Source organism: Trichomycterus rosablanca, chromosome 1, assembly GCF_030014385.1.
Source record: "Trichomycterus rosablanca isolate fTriRos1 chromosome 1, fTriRos1.hap1, whole genome shotgun sequence".
NCBI lineage: Eukaryota > Metazoa > Chordata > Actinopteri > Siluriformes > Trichomycteridae > Trichomycterus > Trichomycterus rosablanca.
Window position 1 is genome coordinate 7,398,280 of NC_085988.1, and position 21,221 is coordinate 7,419,500.

Sequence of the window (21,221 nt, forward strand, 5' to 3'; positions counted from 1 at the left end):
CTCTTCCACACCAGCGACCCTGGTTCAAATCCCACTTTCTCCAATACTTCCCTATTTGCTTTTGAGTCCACCCAGGTGGTTACTGACACCTGGGAAACACAACACGTGGCGGCACCGCCCCGTAACACATAGTTCATGTAATAGCATGCTCGGCTAACGCGATGACTCTAGCTGTCCGCTATTCGGTACCATAACAGAAGAAGTTAATCAAGTGGAATTGATTTCTTTATTAAGCAAGTGCATCACTACCACGCTCAACACGAACTACGGATATATATACGTATATGTGTGTGTGTGTGTCTGTGTGTGTGTGTGTGTGTGTGTGTGTCTGTGTGTGTGTGTGTGTGTGTGTCATGTGAAATGAGAACCTTTGTCTTTTCTAACATATTTAAACATATAAACATTTGAGCTTCATTTGGACAGTACTGAGATGGAGATTATATTATTAAACAAACAAAACTGAAAAACTTAAGTTAGGAGACCGTATGCCCTAATAGCTGGTATTTCCCTCTTTGTCTGAAATAACCTCAGTTAGACATTTCCTATAACCATCTACCATCTCTGACATCAACTGTGAGAAAGTTTTTCTCCTCCATGCAGAATTTCTTCAGCTGTGTGAGGTTTGAGGGGTTTCTTGCATACACAGCCCGTTTCAAATCACCCCACAGCATCTCAATAGGATTAAGACCCGGGCTTTGACTTGGACATTCCAGTTTTGGGGTTGTTGTCATGTTGCATGGTCCACCTCTGCTTCAGATTCAGGTTTTAATAACAGTGAATAAGATACTTAGCTTTAAATTAAGTAGTAAAGTGCTGTTTAAGTTGGATCCACTGATGTTTTTGCTGGTAGTCACAGAAAACAGCTTAAATACTGGACAAAAAAATTCTCAATTCACTGGACAAAATGAAAATTTTCAGAAGTCAGTAGCTGGAGTTTCACGGGAACAGAATTTAAAAACAAGCGAGGATTTACGTCAGTGAACACGAGCTCTAAGAGCTTTTATTTAGTTCATTGTAAGATGAACTAAATACAGCACTATAAATCTGGACACTTTAACTTAAAAGCTAATCTTGCACTTGTAATAAGTATACTTACAAAGCCCACTCACAATCAAACCTAAAGCCTCTGTTTCAGTCTCACTATTAGAGAAGATGAGTTAGTGAGGAGCAGCTCATGTGTGATTATCAGAGAGATGATCTTACCTCAGTATCTCAAGTTTACATTCAGGATTCTCCAGTACAGCAGAGAGACGCTTCACTCCTGAATCTCCTAGTTCATTATCAGACAGATTGAGATCTCTCAGGTGTGAGGGGTTTGATCTCAGAGCTGAAGCCAGAGCAGAACAACCTTTATCTGATACACCACAATTATCCAACCTGCAGTAAGAACAAGGATCCACTCTTCATTCTCTCAGTTCTAGAAGAACTTAATCATCTACAGAGTCACTACAGTCTACAATCAGTGTGGATGAATCTCTGTGAAACAATAAAATCAACAAAGTACAAATAAAATGATATATGGCTGATCTCTGACTCCATGATGAAAACTTGAATGGATTTACTGTGGGGCCAAAAAGTATTTAGTCAGCCACTAATTGTGCAAGTTCTACTAATTAGAAAGATGAGAGAGGTCTGTAATTTTCATCATAGGTACACTTCAACTATGAGAGACAAAATGAGAAAAAAAAATTTAGGAAATCCCATTGTAGGATTTTTAAAGAATTTATTTGTAAACTATGGTGGAAAATAAGTATTTGGTCAATAACAAAAGTTCAACTCAATACTTTGTTACAAAATTTTTGTTGGAAATGACAGAGGTGAAACGTTTCCTGTAAGTCCTCACCAGGTTTGCACACACTGTAGCTGGTATTTTGGCCCATTCCTCCATGCAGATCTCCTCTAGAGCAGTGATGTTTTGGGGCTGTCGCTGGGCAACACGGACTCCACAAATTTTCTATGGGGTTGAGGTCTGGAGACTAGCTAGGCCACTTCAGGACCTTGAAATGCTTTTTACGGAGCCACTCCTTCGTTGCCCGAGCGGTGTGTTTGGGATCATTGTCATGCTGGAAGACCCAGCCACGTTCCATCTTCAATGCTCTCACTGATGGAAGGAGGTTTTGGCTTAAAATCTCACGATACATGACCGCATTAATTATTCCCGTAACACGGATGAGATCTTGAGATCGAAGGAGATTATCAAAGGTCTTGTATGTCTTCCATTTTCTTACAATTGCTCTCACAGTTGATTTATTCACACCAACATGCTTGCCTATTGTAGATTCACTCTTCCCAGCCTGGTGTAGGTCTACAATTTTTTTCCTGGTGTCCGTCGACAGCTCTTGGGTCTTGGCCATGGTTGAGTTTGGAGTCAACCAGGTTTTCTTTAATAATATTTATTTTAATGTATTAGTCTACTAATAAAGATGTTCTGATCTGGTGTAATAGCAGTAAAACATGAATCAGAAGAAATTCCGCTTCTTAGACTGAAGGACTATTGTTTATTTTTATAGAACATTTCCACTCTTTATTTAGTAAAGACACAACTTCCATTCAAACCTAAATCCTCTGTTTCAGTGTCACTATTAGAGAAGATGAGTTAGTGAGGAGCAGCTCATGTGTAATTCTCAGAGAGATGATCTTACCTCAGTATCTCCAGTTTACAGTGAGGATTCTCCAGTCCAGCAGAGAGACACTTCACTCCTGAATCTCCTAGATTATTATCAGACAGATCGAGTTCTCTCAGGTGTGAGGGGTTTGATCTCAGAGCTGAAGCGAGAGCAGAACAACCTTCATCTGATACACCACAATTATCCAACCTGCAGAGAGAACAATGATCCACTCTTCATTCAACATCAGTGAGCAGATGTTTAATAATGCAAACTTGGTGCTTATTGACATAGTTGAGTTAGGCTTAGGTAGATGCTTCCAATCTGAATCAGTTTTGGACAGCCATCTAAAATTTCTGTTTGTTTATATCATAGATGACAAGCTATGTCCAGTACAGCACTGACATTGTAAACATCAGAAGGAAGCCAGTTTAGATGTAAAAGTTCAGTAGGAGTGTAGCAATTGGTCATGTTGCAGGAGAAATATCAAACTAGCCCCTTTTCCAGTTTTTCAGAGAAGTAGGAATACACAGCACCCAATTTATATTACAAGTTGTTGATGTGCAGCTCATGTGTGATTCTCAGAAAGATGATCTTACCTCAGTATCTCCAGTTTACAGTGAGGATTCTCCAGTCCAGCAGAGAGACGCTTCACTCCTGAATCACTCAGTTTATTATCAAATAGATCAAGTTCTCTCAAACTGGATAATTCTGAACTGAGCACTGAGGCCAGAGCTTCATAACCTTTATCTTTCAGTTCACACAGACCAAGCCTGAAAAACATGATACTTGATTCACTAGCACCAGTGCAGATCATCTGTTTATCTAAACTAAATCTGTTGGATCAAAAATGCTAAAAAAAAAAAAAAATTTGATTGAAACTGTTATAAATATAGTAACTAAGTTTCCTACTGAATGTTATTGTGTTTAGGTGTGTTGAGTGAATTTGTTAAACTCCATTTTAAAACACCAAACACTGACATACAGAAAAAAACTGTATTTTGAAGAGAGTTGTCTCCTTGTCTAGCTGAGAAAATACTAGACAAAATACTATAACATCAAAATTACAGTGTCCTAACAGAAATCTTTCTGTGATGAATATTAGAACAGTTTAAACTGAATCTTCAGCATTACTCACCAAACTGCTCTGGATGCTGCAACCACCGGCATCAGTTTCAGAAGAACCTTCTCTGGTGGGCTGTATGTGTTGGTATAATCTCTCAGGTTAAACACATTAAGTTTCTCTAATGATGTCAATAAGATGAAGACCAGAGCTGACCACTGAGAATCAGAGAGATTGGTTTGGTTTAGTTCTCCAGAGTTCAAATATTGTTGAATCTCCTGAACTAGTGAATGATCCTCCAGTTCATTCAGACAGTGGAACAGATTGATGGATTTATCTATTGAGGGATTCTCACTAATCTTCTTCTTAATGTACTGAACTGTTTCCTGGTTGTTGTGAGAGTCACTTCCTGTTTGTGTCACTGAAGCTTGTAAGAGATTCTGATTGGACTGCAGTAAGAGACCCAGAAGAAAGCGAAGAAAAATATCCAGATGTCCATTCTTACTCTGTAATGCCTGATCTACAGCACTCTTGTGTAGATCTGAGATTTGTTTTCTCTTCAGAATTCTCGGTTTTGAGGACGCACTCTGTTGAAGAACATTTTTCTTTTCGTTCATGAAGGTCAGGTGCACATATAGAGCTGCGAGATGTTCCTGAATGCTCAGATGAACAAAGCAGTACACTTTACTCTGGTGAAGTCCAAACTCCTCTCTGAAGATCTGTGTACACACACCAGAGTACACTGAGGCTTCTCGAACATCAATTCCACACTCCATCAGGTCTTCCTCATAGAAGATCAGGTTTCCTTTCATCAGCTGCTCAAAAGCCAGTTTTCCCAGTTTGAGGATCATTTCTCCTTCTTCCTCCTGATTCTTCATGTACTTTTTTCTGATGATGTTGGTCTGAATGATGAGGAAGTGGGTGTACACTTGAGTCAGAGTTTTGGGGATCTCTCCACTCTCTGCTTCACCAAACATTCTCTCTAGAACTGTGGCTGTAATCCAGCAGAAGACCGGAATGTGACACATGATGTAGAGGCTTCTTAATGACTTCAGGTGTGAGATGATTCTACTGGCCAGACTCTGATCACTGACCCTCTTCCTGAAGTACTCCTCCTTCTGTGGATCACTGAATCCTCGTACCTCCGTCACTCGATCAATACACTCAGAGGGGATCTGATCAGCTGCTGCTGGGCGGGAGGTGATCCAGATCAGAGCAGAAGGAAGCAGATTCCCTTTGATCAGGTTCATCAGCAGCTCATGAACTGATGCAGATTCATTTACATCACTCAATCTCACTGAGTTCTGGAGATCTAGAGGTAAACGACACTCATCCAACCCATCAAAAATAAACAGAACTTTGAACAAGCTGGAAATGTCAGTTTCTTTTATCTCCTGAAAATAGAAATGAAGGAGATCCATCAGACTCAGTTTGTGGTCCTTAATTAAATTCAGCTCTCTGAAAGGAAGGGAAAATATGAGCTGGACGTCCTGATTCTCTTGCCCTTCAGCCCAATCCAGAATGAACTTCTGTACAGAGACGGTTTTTCCGATGCCGGCGACACCCTTAGTCAGGACAGTCCTGATGGGTTCATCTTGGTCTGATAAAGGTTTAAAGATGTTGTTAAATTTGATGGGCGTGTCCTCTGTTGCTGCTCTCCTGGATGCTGCCTCGATCTGCCTCACCTCATGTTCATGATTTACTTTTCCACTTTCTCCCTCTGTGATATAGAGCTCGGTGTAGATCTCATTCAGAAGTGTTGGGTTTCCCTGCTTTGTGATCACTTCATTTACACACTGAAACTTCTTTATCAGATTTAATTTAAGCTTCTTCTGAAAGTCAGACCTGTTATATAGTGATGAGAACAATATATTTACTGTTGACATAAGTTTAGGAACTTTTACAATTTTAATCTCATCAAAATATAAAAGAACACAGGAGAGAATCGAACCTTATAATCACTTAGCATCACTAAATGTTCTGTTGCTGGGTTTGTTCTTACCTCATATTTCTGATGAATCCCTCTGGTAATGTAGATGTCGCCCCCTGCAGGACACTGTGGACACACCAAGGTTTTAATTTCAGACCTGACTTTCAAATTCAAATGTTCTGTGTAATTTAAAGTTTAACGCTTTATGTGCTGATATAAAACATCTAATGTTCCACACATTAAAGAAGATTGTAGAACTTTGTACACCACCACATTAATAGTTTAAATTGTTGTCTGTATTTTCTGGACCCAGCAGATCACCATCAAACTCACAATAAACTTATGAAAGAAATAAAATTCATAAAGGGTTTTTTTTTATATAAAGAAATGCATCTTTTAATTATTCAAAGGAAATATGTGTTGCTCTGAAGTGTTTGATTTGTTGGATTCATAAAGGTGGAGCCAAACGTTTAAAGACATTCAACAAATGATCTGTTTTTTGTTTTTATCTCTTCTGTCTCTTCAAGACAGAGGCCATCTAGGTACAAACAGGAAGGAAACGAACATGCCTCTTTTAATCTGCATCAATTAATTATTCAGTTTGTTCAGTGTTAATAATAATAATTTATTCATGTACAGCAACCACTTCATCCTGATCTTAATTGAGTTTTGATGTGGTCGCAGTGCTGCATTCAGCACATAAGAGTTCAGCAGTGCTACACACATACACACATCCAGTGTTTATGAACACACTTTTTTGCTGTTTTTTTATTTATCTTGTTGGCTCTCCAAACAATGCCCAGTTTTTAATTTGTATCTAATCTGCACAACACTCCATAGTGCTTTTAGCAGTAAACAATTTTATTTGATTTATGAGCATTTTCTTACAAAGCTCCACAACTTTGGAATAATCTTCCTGTTTGATTTCTGACCTCTAGGACCGGATCTACCACCCTGAATATAGACAAAGGCTTGTGGGTTATTGGTCATAGAAACTTGGATGGGATGTTATGTTGCTGTTGTTCTGCCTCTCTTGTCTGATCACTCAGGTTTGATGATGGTGGGGGAGGTGGGCGCTGATGTCCTGTGAAAGCCTTCATGATTTTGTTACCTGCTCGCTCTCCCTTTTAGTTCATCTGCTATGCAGATGACACACAGCTGTATATATCAGCCAAACCAAATGATACTGACACAATCAGTAAGATAGAAGATTGTGTAAACGACATAAAAAACTGGATGTCGTGTAATTTTCTTTTACTTAATTCAGATAAAACTGAGGTTTTACTTGTTGGCTCTAAAGCTGCAAGAGACAAGTTGTCTAACATGGTGCTAAACTTAAACACGTTCTCTGTTACTCCCAGCCCAGATGTAAAAAACTTAGGTGTCACACTAGATTCAGATCTTTCCTTTGATACACACATTAATAATATTACTAGAGTTGCTTTCTATCATTTGCGTAATATCTCTAAAATAAGAAATATACTATCTGTTAATGACGCCGAAAAACTGATCCATGCGTTTATAACTTCTCGGTTAGATTATTGTAATGCTCTTCTAACTGGATGCTCTGGTAGATCCTTAAACAAACTCCAGTTAGTTCAAAATGCAGCAGCTCGAGTGCTAACTAGAACTAAAAAATTTGATCATATCACTCCTGTTCTATCATCTCTACACTGGCTGCCAGTTAAATTTCGCATTGATTACAAAATACTTTTACTAACCTATAAAGCGCTACATGGTCTGGCTCCACAGTATCTGAGTGAGCTTATTAATTACTACAACCCAGCACGTCCACTTCGTTCACAAGATGCAGGGTTACTTATAGTTCCTAAAATTAAAAAGACCAAAGCTGGTGGAAGAGCATTTTCTTACAAAGCTCCACAACTTTGGAATAATCTTCCTGCCTCTATTCGGGATTCGGACACAGTCTCAATGTTTAAGTCTAAACTGAAAACATATTTATTTTCTCAGGCCTTTGATTAATATAGACAAAGGCGCAGAGCTTGGGGGTTCTTGGTCATAGAAACTTGTGGTGATCAGGGATGTTGGGTCGCTGTCGTTCTGCCTCTCTTGTCCAATCACTCTGGTTTGGGTAGGAGAGGTGGGCGCTGATGTCCTGTGAAAGCCTTCATGACCTTGTTACCTGCTCGCTCTCCCTTTTAGTTATGCTGTAATAATTAGGGCTGCCGGAGTCTAAAACTCTCTGTAAAACTGTTTGTCAACTAGCATTGTACATTATTAACTACATTCTCTGTTGTTTTACCCCGAGGGCATTCTGATGGAAACCTGTTTACCCGCCGAGGTTAAGGATTAAAGTCGAGACTGCCGGGACAACGATGCTGCTCCTGTCAGATGTGACGGGTCTGGAGTAATTGCAACGACAAGAAATCACTACAGACTTTATTGAAGACTAGAGCGGATAACAACTCTATTATTATTTAATTGTTTATTTATCTATTTATTACCAGTTATAACTTTTAGATCATTTAATTCTGTGTTTGTATGATTTGTGTAAATCGTGTATTTATTTAAAGTATCCTCCAGACCACCCAAGAAGGATGGGCCCTGTTGAGTCTGGTTCCTCTCAAGGTTTCTTCCTGTAATTTTCAGGGAGTTTTTCCTTGCCACAGTCGCCCTCGGCTTGCTCAACAGGGGTTTTTGTATCTGTTGGTCCTGGATTTTGTAAAGTTGCTTTGAGACAATGTATATTGTAAAAAGCGCTATATAAATAAAGTTGACTTGACTTGACTTGACTAGTTATGCTGTAATAATTAGGGCTGCCAGAGTCTCATGCTAATCTCTGCAAAACTGACATGTTACTCCTAACTATTTCACGTTTTAACTACATCTTCTGTTGTTTTACCCCGAGGGGGTTCTGACAGAAACTTACTTAACAGGGGTTTTTGGTCTGTCGGTCCAGGATTCTGTAAAGTTGCTTTAAAAATAAATTTGACTTGACTTTTCTTCCTGAGGAAGTATGCACACCCCACCCAAACCCTTAAGAACTCACAAATTTTTGCACCTCATTTTTCCTACTTTGCACCTATTGTTTATAATATATATATAGTTTATATATATATATATATATATACTGTATATATATATATGATTCATGTTGAGAAGTACAGCACAGTAGTTCATTACACTATGTACAATGACAAATCAAGTTTTTATTTTATTACATTGTGGTTAATGCCTTACAATAATTCCTTACATTCCTGTGTAAAGATTTCCTCACATAATGGAACAGTTTCATGTTACCTGCATCCAGGTGATGGATCTCCATCTCGGAATACTACTGGATGATGCATAGATGATGATGTCACTGTTTATGATGATATGACTGAAGAATCTGATTCCCTTTGTTTGGATCTGATTGCAGAAATAAATATAAACTTAATATAGTGATTTATGTGATTATTATTTTTAAAATGAACTATTAGGTCATGTGTTTAGATCATAAAAAACAATTATTTACCTTTTAATATCAGTATTCATTGTTAGTTTCCATCTTAATCTTAAAGCAGTCTGAGTAGACCGCTCTCATTCGCTCATGAACACACAGTCTGTTGTACTGTTGAGTCTTTTAATGGAATGGACTAAACCCCTAAACATGCAGAAAAAATACATAAATAAGAGAACACCAAGATCAGGTACAGACCACAACTTGATGCAAAAATCATAATTGCTTGTTCTTTTGGTCTACCAATAAATATACAGTGGGGCCAAAAAGTATTTAGTCAGCCACTGATTGTGCAAGTTCTCCTACTTAGAAAGATGAGAGAGGTCTGTAATTTTCATCATAGCTACACTTCAACTATGAGAGACAAAATGAGAAAAAAAAATCCAGGAAATCACATTGTAGGATTTTTAAAGAATTTATTTGTAAATTATGGTGGAAAATAAGTATTTGGTCAATAACAAAAGTTCAACTCAATACTTTGTAACATAAGCTTTGTTGGCAATGACAGAGGTCAAACATTTCCTGTAAGTCTTCACCAGGTTTGCACACACTGTAGCTGGTATTTTGGCCCATTCCTCCATGCAGATCTCCTCTAGAGCAGTGATGTTTTGGGGCTGTCCCTGGGCAACACGGACTCCACAAATTTTCTATGGGGTTGAGGTCTGGAGACTGGCTAGGCAACTCCAGGACCTTGAAATGCTTTTTATGGAGCCACTCCTTCGTTGCCCGAGCGGTGTGTTTGGGATCATTGTCATGCTGGAAGACCCAGCCACGTTCCATCTTCAATGCTCTCACTGATGGAAGGAGGTTTTGGCTTAAAATCTCACGATACATGGCCCCGTTCATTCTTCCCTTAACACGGATCAGTCGTCCTGTCCCCTTTGCAGAAAAACAGCCCCAAAACATGATGTTTCCACCCCCATGCTTCACAGTAGGTATGGTGTGCAACTCAGCATTCTTCTTCCTCCAAACACAGCGAGTTGAGTTTTTACCAAAAAGTTCCATTTTGGTTTCATCTGACCACATGATATTCTCCCAATCCTCTTCTGGATCATCCATATGCTCTCTGGCAAACTTCAGATGGGCCTGGACATGTACTGGCTTAAGCAGGGGGACACGCCTGGCACTGCAGGATTTGAGTCCCTCTCGGCGTAGTGTGTTACTGATGGTAGCCTTTGTTACTTTGGTCCCAGCTCTCTGCAGGTCATTCATCAGGTCCCTCCGTGTAGTTCTGGGATTTTTGCTCACCGTTCTCATGATCATTTTGACCCCACGGGATCGAGGGAGATTATCAATGGTCTTGTATGTCTTCCATTTTCTTACAATTGTTCCCACAGTTGATTTATTCACACCAACCTGCTTGCCTATTGTAGATTCACTCTTCCCAGCCTGGTGCAGGTCTACAATTTTCTTCCTGGTGTCCTTCGACAGCTCTTTGGTCTTGGCCATGGTTGACTGTTTGAGGCTGTGGACAGGTGTCTTTTATACAGATAACGATGTCAAACAGGTGCCATTAATACAGGTAACGAGTGGAGGACAGAAGAGCTTCTTAAAGAAGAAGTTACAGGTCTGTGAGAGCCAGAAATCTTGCTTGTTTGTTAGCAGTGATGTGTGTATATAAAAGTTGTTACACACACACAGGGCAGTTGTAGCCTAGCGGTTAAGGTACTTGAGCAAGCCTCCTAATTGCATTTGGTCTGTACAATTATTACAGATTTTTTTGTATCTCTGTTATAAAATTATAAGATAACATTTATTACATTGTTCCAGCAGCTTAAATATAACACAAGTACACATGGAAGTAAGTACAGTAAACTGTAAGTATATATGTTTACATTTACATCTGTATATGAAATAGTAAAATCAGAGTTATTATGAGTTATTTCTAACACTGAGCTGCTGAACCTCAAACAAACATCATTAAATGTTTCACAGTAAATATTTCAGTAAGAAGGAAATTTCGCCTGTACTGATCAGTGACGTGATTTTATAAAACATATTCTGTACATTTCAATTAAAAATATTTATTCACTATAATGTGTTTAACTGATAATGAGAGTCTGTACAGTAATTAAACATAGAAACTGACGCTACTGAAGACAGAAAGTTACCAGAACTCTGTCCTGATACTGAAAACCTTTGTTAATTATCTCATTTTTATATTAAAATGGTTTACTGTAGGAAATAAATCTCACCTGTAGTGATCAGTCTGTTTTCTCTCAGGTAGAAATAAAAGATCTGAATGATTTTAATGTTCTGTGTGAAGGTGTCGACACTTTAAATACTTTGTAACCTGTTCTACCTGCAGCGATAATCATGTCACACCTCAACATGATAAGTCACACACAGATCTTCACACCTACAAAATCACAGTTCCAGTATTTAATACTAGATAAGACACGTCAGTACCGGGTAATTATATGTACAGTGGGGTCAAAAAGTATTTAGTCAGCCACTGATTGTGCAAGTTCTCCTACTTAGAAAGATGAGAGAGGTCTGTAATTTTCATCATAGCTACACTTCAACTATGAGAGACAAAATGAGAAAAAAAATCCAGGAAATCACATTGTAGGATTTTTAAAGAATTTATTTGTAAATTATGGTGGAAAATAAGTATTTGGTCAATAACAAACAAGCAAGATTCCTGGCTCTCACAGACCAGTAACTTCTTCTTTAAGAAGCTCTTCTGTCCTCCATTCGTTACCTGTATTAATGGCACCTGTTTGACCTCGTTATCTGTATAAAAGACACCTGTCCACAGCCTCAAACAGTCAGACTCCAAACTCAACCATGGCCAAGACCAAAGAGCTGTCGAAGGACACCAGGAAGAAAATTGTAGACCTGCACCAGGCTGGGAAGAGTGAATCTACAATAGGCAAGCAGGTTGGTGTGAATAAATCAACTGTGGGAGCAATTGTAAGAAAATGGAAGACATACAAGACCATTGATAATCTCCCTCGATCCCGTGGGGTCAAAATGATCATGAATTATAATTATCATAAAAATCCCAGAACTACACATAGGGACCCTGATGAATTACCTGCAGAGAGCTGGGACCAAAGTAACAAAGGCTACCATCAGTAACACACTACGCCGAGAGGGACTAAAATCCTGCAGTACCAGGCGTGTCCCCCTGCTTAAGCCAGTACATGTCCAGGCCCGTCTGAAGTTTGTCAGAGAGCATATGGATGATCCAGAAGAGTATTGGGAGAATATCATGTGGCCAGATGAAACCAAAATGGAACTTTTTGGTAAAAACTCAACTCGTCGTGTTTGGAGGAAGAAGAAGAACCCAAGAACACCATACCTACTGTGAAGCATGGGGGTGGAAACATTATGCTTTGGGGCTGTTTTTCTGCAAAGGGGACAGGACGACTGATCCGTGTTAAGGGAAGAATGAACGGGGCCATGTATCGTGAGATTTTAAGCCAAAACCTCCTTCCATCAGTGAGAGCATTGAAGATGGAACGTGGCTGGGTCTTCCAGCATGACAATGATCCCAAACACACCGCTCGGGCAACGAAGGAGTGGCTCCGTAAAAAGCATTTCAAGGTCCTAGAGTGGCCTAGCCAGTCTCCAGACCTCAACCCCATAGAAAATTTGTGGAGTCCGTGTTGCCCAGCGACAGCCCCAAAACATCACTGCTCTAGAGGAGATCTGCATGGAGGAATGGGCCAAAATACCAGCTACAGTGTGTGCAAACCTGGTGAAGACTTACAGGAAACGTTTCACCTCTGTCATTGCCAACAAAGGTTATGTTACAAAGTATTGAGTTGAACTTTTGTTTTTGACCAAATACTTATTTTCCACCATAATTTACAAATAAATTCTTGAAAATTCCTACAATGTGATTTCCTGGATTTTTTTTTCTCATTTTGTCTCTCATAGTTGAAGTGTAACCTTGATGAAAAATACAGACCTCTCTCATCTTTCTAAGTAGGAGAACCTGCACAATCAGTGGCTGACTAATTACTTTTTGGCCCCACTGTATATATATATACTGTATATATACAGTCATGTGAAAAAGTCAGGACACCCTATGAAAGTCTTTGTCTTTTTGAACATATTTAAACATATGGACATTAGAGACCAGTACTGAGAGATGGAGAACAGTACTGAGAGATGGAGCTTATATATCTAAACTGATTGTACTGTATCACATCCTCCCCCTCAGCACCTGCAGTCGGTCCCAGCTGCAGCAGTGCAGTTACTGTACACTTCCACTCACCCAGGTTTTTGTACCACCATATAACACTGTGTGAAGATGCGGGTACTACCAGGATAGTGAAAACTCTGACAGTAATAATCTCCTGCATCTCCAGTCTCAATTCTACTGATGGTCAGAGTGAAGTCAGATCCAGATCCACTGCCACTGAAACGATCTGGAATACCTGATGCTCTGCTGTTAGCACCATAGATCAGGAGTTTAGGAGCTTCTCCATGTTTCTGCTGATACCAGTGTAAAGCATTACCACGAATAACATTATGGCTGGTTTTACAGCTGATGGTGACTGAAGCTCCTGGATCAACATGTTTTACTGCAGGACTCTGAGTCACAGTCACCTGACCTCTGGATCCTGAAAACAATAAGAAGAATAAAGACGTTCACTACATGAAGAACCATGTGGAGTTTAAAGTTCATCTAGTGGATCTTCTCCACATGGCAGAGCCTCCTCACCAGTAGAACATAAAGCATTGTGTTACCTTGAGTGCAGAGAGCCAGTGTGCAGATGAAGATGGAGATGAAGGTCATGGTTGATGTGGGTGAAGATGCTGGTCAGCAGCTCTCAGTCATGAAGTGTTAAACTCACAGAGCTTTAAACACTAACAGAGCACTGAAGCATGTAGTGTGTGTGTGTGTGTGTGTGTGTAATCACTGGAGTGGAACAGTGTGAATGTGTCACTCAGAGATGCAATACTGCCACCTTATGGTGAAAGAACAATCAGCTGCTACATATGGAAGTATCTCCTGTACTGTCTCTTATTCTCCCTTTATTTACTATAGTAATTGTGGCCTGCACTCATGTACTCAGTATTTAGGAGGGGTGTCCACATAATTTAAAATACTCCATATGATCTAAATAAAGACAGATGATAGTTTTATATAAAAGTTGTAATAAATGATCAGAAAGAGTTACAAGGTTTAGCTGAACTGAGCTGGAACTGAGATGCTGGTCTGTGGAACAAACAGACCATTTTAACCATCAACAGCAGAAACTGGAACCAGTCAGTATTTCATCTGAAATATTCTGTAGAATCCTCATGATCATCTGATCATCAGCTATCATTTTATATTGGTGAGAACTGGTTATGTTTAAAATCACATCAAATGATGATCAGCTTTTATTTTCAGAGTACAGAGAGTGTAGATGAAGATCCTCCTCCTCCTCCTCATATCCACTATTAGGTGAATCTACCATATGATCACATTGTAGGTATACTGTTACTGACTGTAGCTCATCTGTAATTCTGCACAGTGTTACGTGTTCAGTGATTTATGGGGTAGAAAGGAATCGATTCAATCATGAAACGACCAATCAGGAGAATTGATCTAAGTGATGAATCGTTCTCAGCACATTTTATTGTTTGTATGAACTGATACTTGAATTGATCAGACCGAACACTATATGACCAAAAGTATGTGGACACCCCTCCTAATTATTAGGTTCATGTGTTTCAGCCACACTTATTGTAAACAGGTGTATAAATCCAGTTATATAAGTTATATGCTTATAGCTTTATGGCAACAGTTTAGGGAAGGACCCGACCTGTTTGAGCATGACTATGTCCCTGTGCACAATACAAGATCCATAAAGACATGATATGACAAGGAACTCTAGTGTCCAGATCTAAACCCTATTGAACACCTTTGGACTGAATTGAAACATCAATTATGAGGCAGGTTTTTATGTCCAGCATCAGAACCTGACGTCTTGTGCAAAACTTTCCAGATGAGTGAAGACTGTTAGAACTGCAAACTAGGGGGAGGGTTTTTAAAGAACAAGGATTTGGACTGGGATGTCCAACAAGCACATGGTCAGGTGTCCACATACTTTTGGCCACTTTAATCACATCTAACTTAATGTACAGGGTGGGCCATTTATATGGATACACCTAAATAAAATGGGAATGGTTGGTGATATTAACTTCCTGTTTGTGGCACATTAGTATATGGGAGGGGGAAACTTTTCAAGATGAGTGGTGACCATGGCGGCCATTTTGAAGTCGGCCATTTTGGATCCAATTTTAGTTTTTTCAATGGGAAGAGGGTCATGTGACACATCAAACTTATTGAGAACTGTGCTGGACCGCTGTTTACTGAAAAGCCAACAAGGATAAACTCGACTAACTTTGAAAATGGACTACTGCTCAAATTTAACAAGAATTTCAGAGAGTAGTGCTCTAAAGATGGACACAAATAAAGGAGCAGTAATCTAGTTGTCAATATGTTTTTGTTTTTTATTATTATATTTTAATTAAAAACATTTATTGTGAGATGTATATCCACTTGTCTTGTTTGCATTACACATGAGACACCCCCCCCCCCCCCGTGCTGTTAAAAAAAAGTAACGAAGTAACGTTTACTCTGAGTACATTTTAAATGAGTTACTTTTTACTTAAGTTGATTTTTAGTCTAGTAACTTTACTCGTACTTAAGTAAGAATTCATCCAAGTAATAGTACTTTTACTATTTTACTTTACTCTTTCCACCTCTGCTGTTTAGTTGGTTTAGCTCTGTTTAGTTTTGTTTAGTTCTGTCTTGTCTCACGTTATTAGCTTAGCTTAGGGGTTAGGTTCCTGTTCTGTTAGCATTTAGCTTAGCATAGGTCGAGTGTTTGGTTTTGTGTATCTGTCTTATCTTGTTCTACCTGTCTTTGTTATTTTTAAATATATGTTGGTTCATTTACATCTCTGCGTGTGTGTCCGCCCCTTCCTTGCCCATCGTCGCCCACATATCGTTACAGTTTATGATAGGACACACAAACCTTTGCAAGTAAATAAAAATAAACTTGCAAGCAATGAAAGTTGAACCTCTCGTACATATGAGAGGTTATATGTGCGAGACCTGCTTCCCTTCATATTTAACTCAAATCACTTGTCTAACATTTGAATCACTGTATTGATGGGTGTGGCAACAGTGTCTAGGACAGGAAAGAATAACCTGTCAATTAAACTTTTGACAACGGGTTGGATGTGGTGGGAGAAGGTAGACCTGTTTATATTCCACCTGCTTTAGAAAGCAATAGCTTTTTTTATTTACATTTTAAGCTGCCAGAATGATTACAAACCTGCCAAAGTGTTTTTTTTCCTGCCAATTTCCAACAAAATCGCAAAATCTGGCAACACTGACTGTGATACTGACCGCCCGTGAGTGCTTTGGAACGGCAGAGGGGCTCACAGCAGGACCCGCTGAAAAAAGTCGCTAGAGGGGTCTAAAAAGTCGCTAAATACAGCGACAAAGTCGATTAATTGGCAACACTGCATCTGAGACACCAGCACAGCACCCAAACCTCTACACTTGACACGCCCACAGATGACGTCACGGTTCGGGCTGAAAAACCCAGTATTCTGTGGTGCCAGATTAGATGCTAGTTCGCTGTCTGGAACCTCTTTTATCTGGAACCAGAACCGGAACCGTTCCGCGTCTGTGGAAAAGGGGTATCAGAGCGATTGGATCTTCATCAGTCCACCCTCAAAACCCAACGTACACAAAATCAAACCAACCAACCAACATGTTCATGAAGGCACTTTATTGTTATTTTGATGTTGGAAAAGTCGGCGTGTGATTGGATGATCTCCGGATCGTCACCACCTCAGCTTCAGACGTTGAAGAACTGGAACCGTTTTGTTCTCAGGCTGGTTCTCCTCGACTTCGGCATCGGGACACCTACACAGCAACACAGAGCCGACATGCACACGTGTTAGAGGAAACTCCAGCGTTACTCCACCTAGCGTGTATAACGTGTATTTCTGAATCTAAACCAGACCTTCATCTTCACACGCGCTCTCCATCAGAGCCCCGGACTCTCCAGGTTGGGCTTCAACGATGGGGGGAACAAGAACGTCGTCCTGCAGCTGCTCGTGGTCCGGTTTGTTTGAAGACACCTCTGAGATGTTCTTCAGTGGATCTGATGGAGAAATGCAACCTGATTCAGTTTGTAACATTCACCTTCATCAGATCACCACCATCTATCTATAAAATCCCTTAAACGTACCTTCAGTGCATCCTCTCTCCAGGTTCTGCTCCTTCAGTGTCCATATTTGGTGCTCCAAAGCTGCTGGCTCCTCCAGTTCTGTCCACTGGTGCTCAGGTGCTTCATCCCTCTCTGGTTCCTTCACCAGGTTCACTAGAACCACCCGCCTTTCCAGACTTTCCCTCTGGTCCTGTAGACCCACCTGCTCCTCAGGTTTATTAACCTCATTCTTCAAACCTACCTGATCCACCCGTTCTTCCACCTTCGTCATCTGGTCCGTCTGAAGCACCTGAATCTCCATCTGGTTCTTTCCTACCTGCTTTGGTTTTTTCACTGTGTCCACTGGGTCCACCTGCCTCTCCACCTTCTTTATCTCACTCTCTATGAAATGAACCCTATTTTTTACATGTCCCTTCCCCTGCTCCTTCAGGATGACCAGCTCTGGTTCTTCCACCAGGTTCAGCTGTACCATCTGCCTCTCTGCCTTCTTCATCTCATTCTCTATGAAACTAATCTTATTTTTTACATGTCCCATCCACTGGTCCTCTAGGATGACCTGCTCTGGTTCTTTAACCAGGTTCAGCGGGGCCACCTGCCTCTCTACCTTCTTCATGACCTGGTCTGGTTTTTCCACTGGGTCCACCTGCTCCACTGGGTCCACCTGCTCCACTGGGTCCACCTGCTCTAACTTCTTCATCTCAATCTCAAAAACCAGAACCACCTTGTTTACTGGTTTCCTCCTCTGGTCCTTTAGGACGACCTGCTGTGGTTCTTCCACCAGCTCCCGTGGGGCCACCTGCATCTCTACCTTCTGGCGTCTCTGCCACCATTTTCTTTTCTTTACCTGCTTCTCCATCTTTGGTATTTGGTCTGCCTGGTCCTCTAAAACCTTCTGCTCCACTCCTTGCTCCATCTCTTCACCCTTTACCCCGTTTCCCTTCTCACCCTCCACGTCCTGCATCTCTACCTTCTGGCGTCTCTGCCACCATTTTCTCTTCTTTACCTTCTTCTCCGGTTGGTTTACCCGCCTGTGCGGCTCGTCTTGGTCAGATGGAAGAGTCCAACAGGAGAACATGTTCATGCTGCTTACTGTCTCGGCGTCTCAGATCAAATGAGCACAAACACATGAAACGCAGCAACTTATACCAGAGGTGTGGAGTGTGGTGATGTCATCATGATGATGTCACAATGTGTGCATGTAGCTGAGAGTGGTGCTGATCATCATCACTGCTGCTCTCAGCATCATTAACCTCTAGTGTAGAGTGGGACAGTGGTGGCCTAGTGAGAGGAGCTTCGGGCTATAACCCAAAGGTTGAGGGTTCGAATCCCAGTTCTGCCTTTTAGCAAGACCTTTAACCCTGTTTGCTCCAGGGGCGTAACAGCTGGAATACTGCACACCTGTACATGTATACATGACAAATAAAGGCAATCAATTATAATACCATATACGTATTAACACACACACACACCGACTAGGAATAGTATTATGACCACTGACAGCTGAAGTGAATAACACTGATTATCTCTTCATCACAGCACCTGTTGGGGGGGGGGGGGGTATATTAGATAGATAGATAGATAGATAGATAGATAGATAGATAGATAGATAGATAGATAGATAGATAGATAGATAGATAGATACTTTATTGATCCCAAAGGAAATTAGAGTCCCAGTAGCATTGTACATTAAATCAAATCAAATACACACTATAAAGAAAACAAATTACAACAATATAATTCTAATTCAAGTTTTACATATATCGCATAGCTACAGAGCAGTTATTAATGATGAGAATGGATTGACAAAATAACATAACCAAATGGAATTAAAGGTGCAGGAAGGTGCAGTTCCAAGTATACAGTACACAGTCTAGATTAAATATAGGTTAAATATTAAATGTAAAGTGATGAGTGACAAGTATTGCACATTGGATTGGGCCAATATAGCCATAACTATATATACATTAGCATACATATGCATTTGTATGAATATACTTAAGTACAGTCCCTGACAGAAGTTCTGTCGCTTATCCATGTTGTGGAAACAAAAGCTTATAACCTGACTTTAAATTCATCCATTGGTTTTAGAAATGACTCATATGAAAGCTGAAACCCTCCCAAATGAGGTTTAATTTACGAAAATAAATTTGCTTCACTGCAGAAATATTGATCATTTAATGAACACAGAAAGGTCAGATTTTGGCAAGACAAAAGTTTTGTTGCCCACAGAAAGTAATGTGAAAATCAAACAAATAATTTACTTCAAATACAAAGATATGTTTCATAACATTGGTGAATGAAGTTGTGGTGCTATTAGAGCCATATTTAATATTTTGTGTGACTTCCATGACTTCCGGCTGTGGTGTAATTCAACTGAAGATTCATCTGAGAAATCCACCTTCTGCCACTTTTCCAGCGTCCATCCGTTTAGCAGGCTGTGGGCCTTGGCAAATGCCACACGGTTTTTTAATTGCCTTTTGTTTAGTGCTGGCTTCTGGGCACTGATTCGACCATGGAGGCCATTTCGAGACAGAATCCTACAAACTGTTCTAGTTGACACAGAGACTTGAGGTGACCAGGCCTGGTGGAGCTCTGCTGCAGTGGAAGAGGGGCTGGCTTTGGATTTTCTAACCAACAAACGTTCCTCCTTAGCAGTTGTCTTGCGGGGTCTGCCGGACCTGGGCTTGTCAAAAACATCTCCAGTCTCTTCAAATCTTTTTTTAATTATTTGTACTTGACGCTGAGACACATTAAAGGTGCCAGCCACCTCTGCAGTGGATCTGGTCTTCAGCCTCTTGATAATCAAGGCTTTGGTCGCAGGGTGGATTTTTGGCATGTTGCCAGAGGTGAAGTTGCAGTTCAAGTGAAGGTTTGGGGTGCTGGGGTTGTTTTTATACACACCCACTAATTAACCGATCAATTAGTGAGCACAGGTGAGGCTGTAAACTAGGATTGGGTGCATTATATGACAAGGCGACAAAACTTTTGTCTTGCCAAGATCTGACCTTTCTGTGTTCATTAAATGATCAATATTTCTGCAGTGAAGCAAATTTATTTTCGTAAATTAAACCTCATTTGGAAGGGTTTCAGCTTTCATATGAGTCATTTCTAAAACCAATGGATGAATTTAAAGTCAGGTTATAAGCTTTTGTTTCCACAACATGGATAAGCGACAGAACTTCTGTCAGGGACTGTATAAAGCGCTACATGGTCTGTACCACAGTATCTGAGTGAACTTATTAATCACTACAACCCAGCGCGTCCACTTCGTTCACAAGATGCAGGGTTACTTATAGTTCCTAAAATTAAAAAGACCACAGCTGGTGGAAGAGCATTTTCTTACAAAGCTCCACAACTTTGGAATAATCTTCCTGCCTCTGTTCGGGATTCGGACACAGTCTCAATGTTTAAGTCTAGACTGAAAACATATTTATTTTCTCAGGCTTTTGATTAATATAGACAAAGGCGCAGAGCCTGGGGGTTCTTGGTCATAGAAACTTGTGGTGATCAGGGATGTTGGGTTGCTGTCGTTCTGCCTCTCTTATCCAATCACTCAGGTTTGATGACGGTGGGGAGGTGGGCGCTGATGTCTTGTGAAAGCCTTCATGACCTCGTTACCTGCTTGCTCTCCCTTTTAGTTATGCTGTAATAATTAGGGCTGCCGGAGTCTAAAACTCGCTGTGAAACTGTTTTACTCAACTAGCATTGTACATTATTAACTACATTCTCTGTTGTTTTACTCCAAAGGCATTCTGATGGAAACCTGTTTACCCGCCGAGGTTAAGGATTAAAGTCGAGACTGCCGGGACAACTATTCTGCTCCTGCCGGATGTGACGGGTCTGGAGTAATTGCACCAAGAATGACAAGAAATCACTACAGACTTTATTGAAGACTAGAGCGAATAACAACTATTATTTATTTATCTATTTATTACCAGTTATAACTTTTAGTTCATTTAATTCT

At 40.3% G+C, this 21,221-nt stretch overlaps 2 protein-coding genes across 2 annotated transcripts in view; both read right to left on the reverse strand.

Moving 5' to 3' along the window:
* LOC134316967 (NACHT, LRR and PYD domains-containing protein 12-like) overlaps nt 1–21,221 on the reverse strand; it is a 175,526-nt gene that overhangs the window by 13,042 nt on the left and 141,263 nt on the right. The window contains exons 14-15 of the mRNA XM_062997557.1: nt 2,643–2,816; nt 1,204–1,377 (exon numbers count right to left, since the gene is read on the reverse strand). Of these exons, the coding sequence (XP_062853627.1) occupies nt 1,204–1,377; nt 2,643–2,816 (348 nt within the window). The remainder of the gene's footprint in view (nt 1–1,203; nt 1,378–2,642; nt 2,817–21,221) is intronic.
* LOC134317172 (uncharacterized) lies at nt 16,799–18,361 on the reverse strand. The gene is made up of 3 exons (XM_062997916.1): nt 17,279–18,361; nt 17,051–17,191; nt 16,799–16,950 (listed from the first exon to the last, which is right to left on the reverse strand). The coding sequence occupies exons 1-3, from the start codon at nt 18,336–18,338 to the stop codon at nt 16,883–16,885; spliced, it is 1,269 nt and encodes a 422-aa protein (XP_062853986.1). The 5' UTR covers nt 18,339–18,361; the 3' UTR covers nt 16,799–16,882.

What these genes read in the sequence shown, in the direction of transcription:
- LOC134317172 (XM_062997916.1), bottom strand. Translation starts at nt 18,338, where the DNA reads ATGAACATGTTCTCCTGTTGGACTCTTCCATCTGACCAAGACGAGCCG. An exon ending in GGAGAGAGGATGCACTGAAG is followed by an intron (nt 17,192 to 17,278) that starts GTACGTTTAAGG and finishes TTTCTCCATCAG; the next exon opens with ATCCACTGAAGAACATCTCA. An exon ending in GAGCGCGTGTGAAGATGAAG is followed by an intron (nt 16,951 to 17,050) that starts GTCTGGTTTAGA and finishes GTTGCTGTGTAG; the next exon opens with GTGTCCCGATGCCGAAGTCG.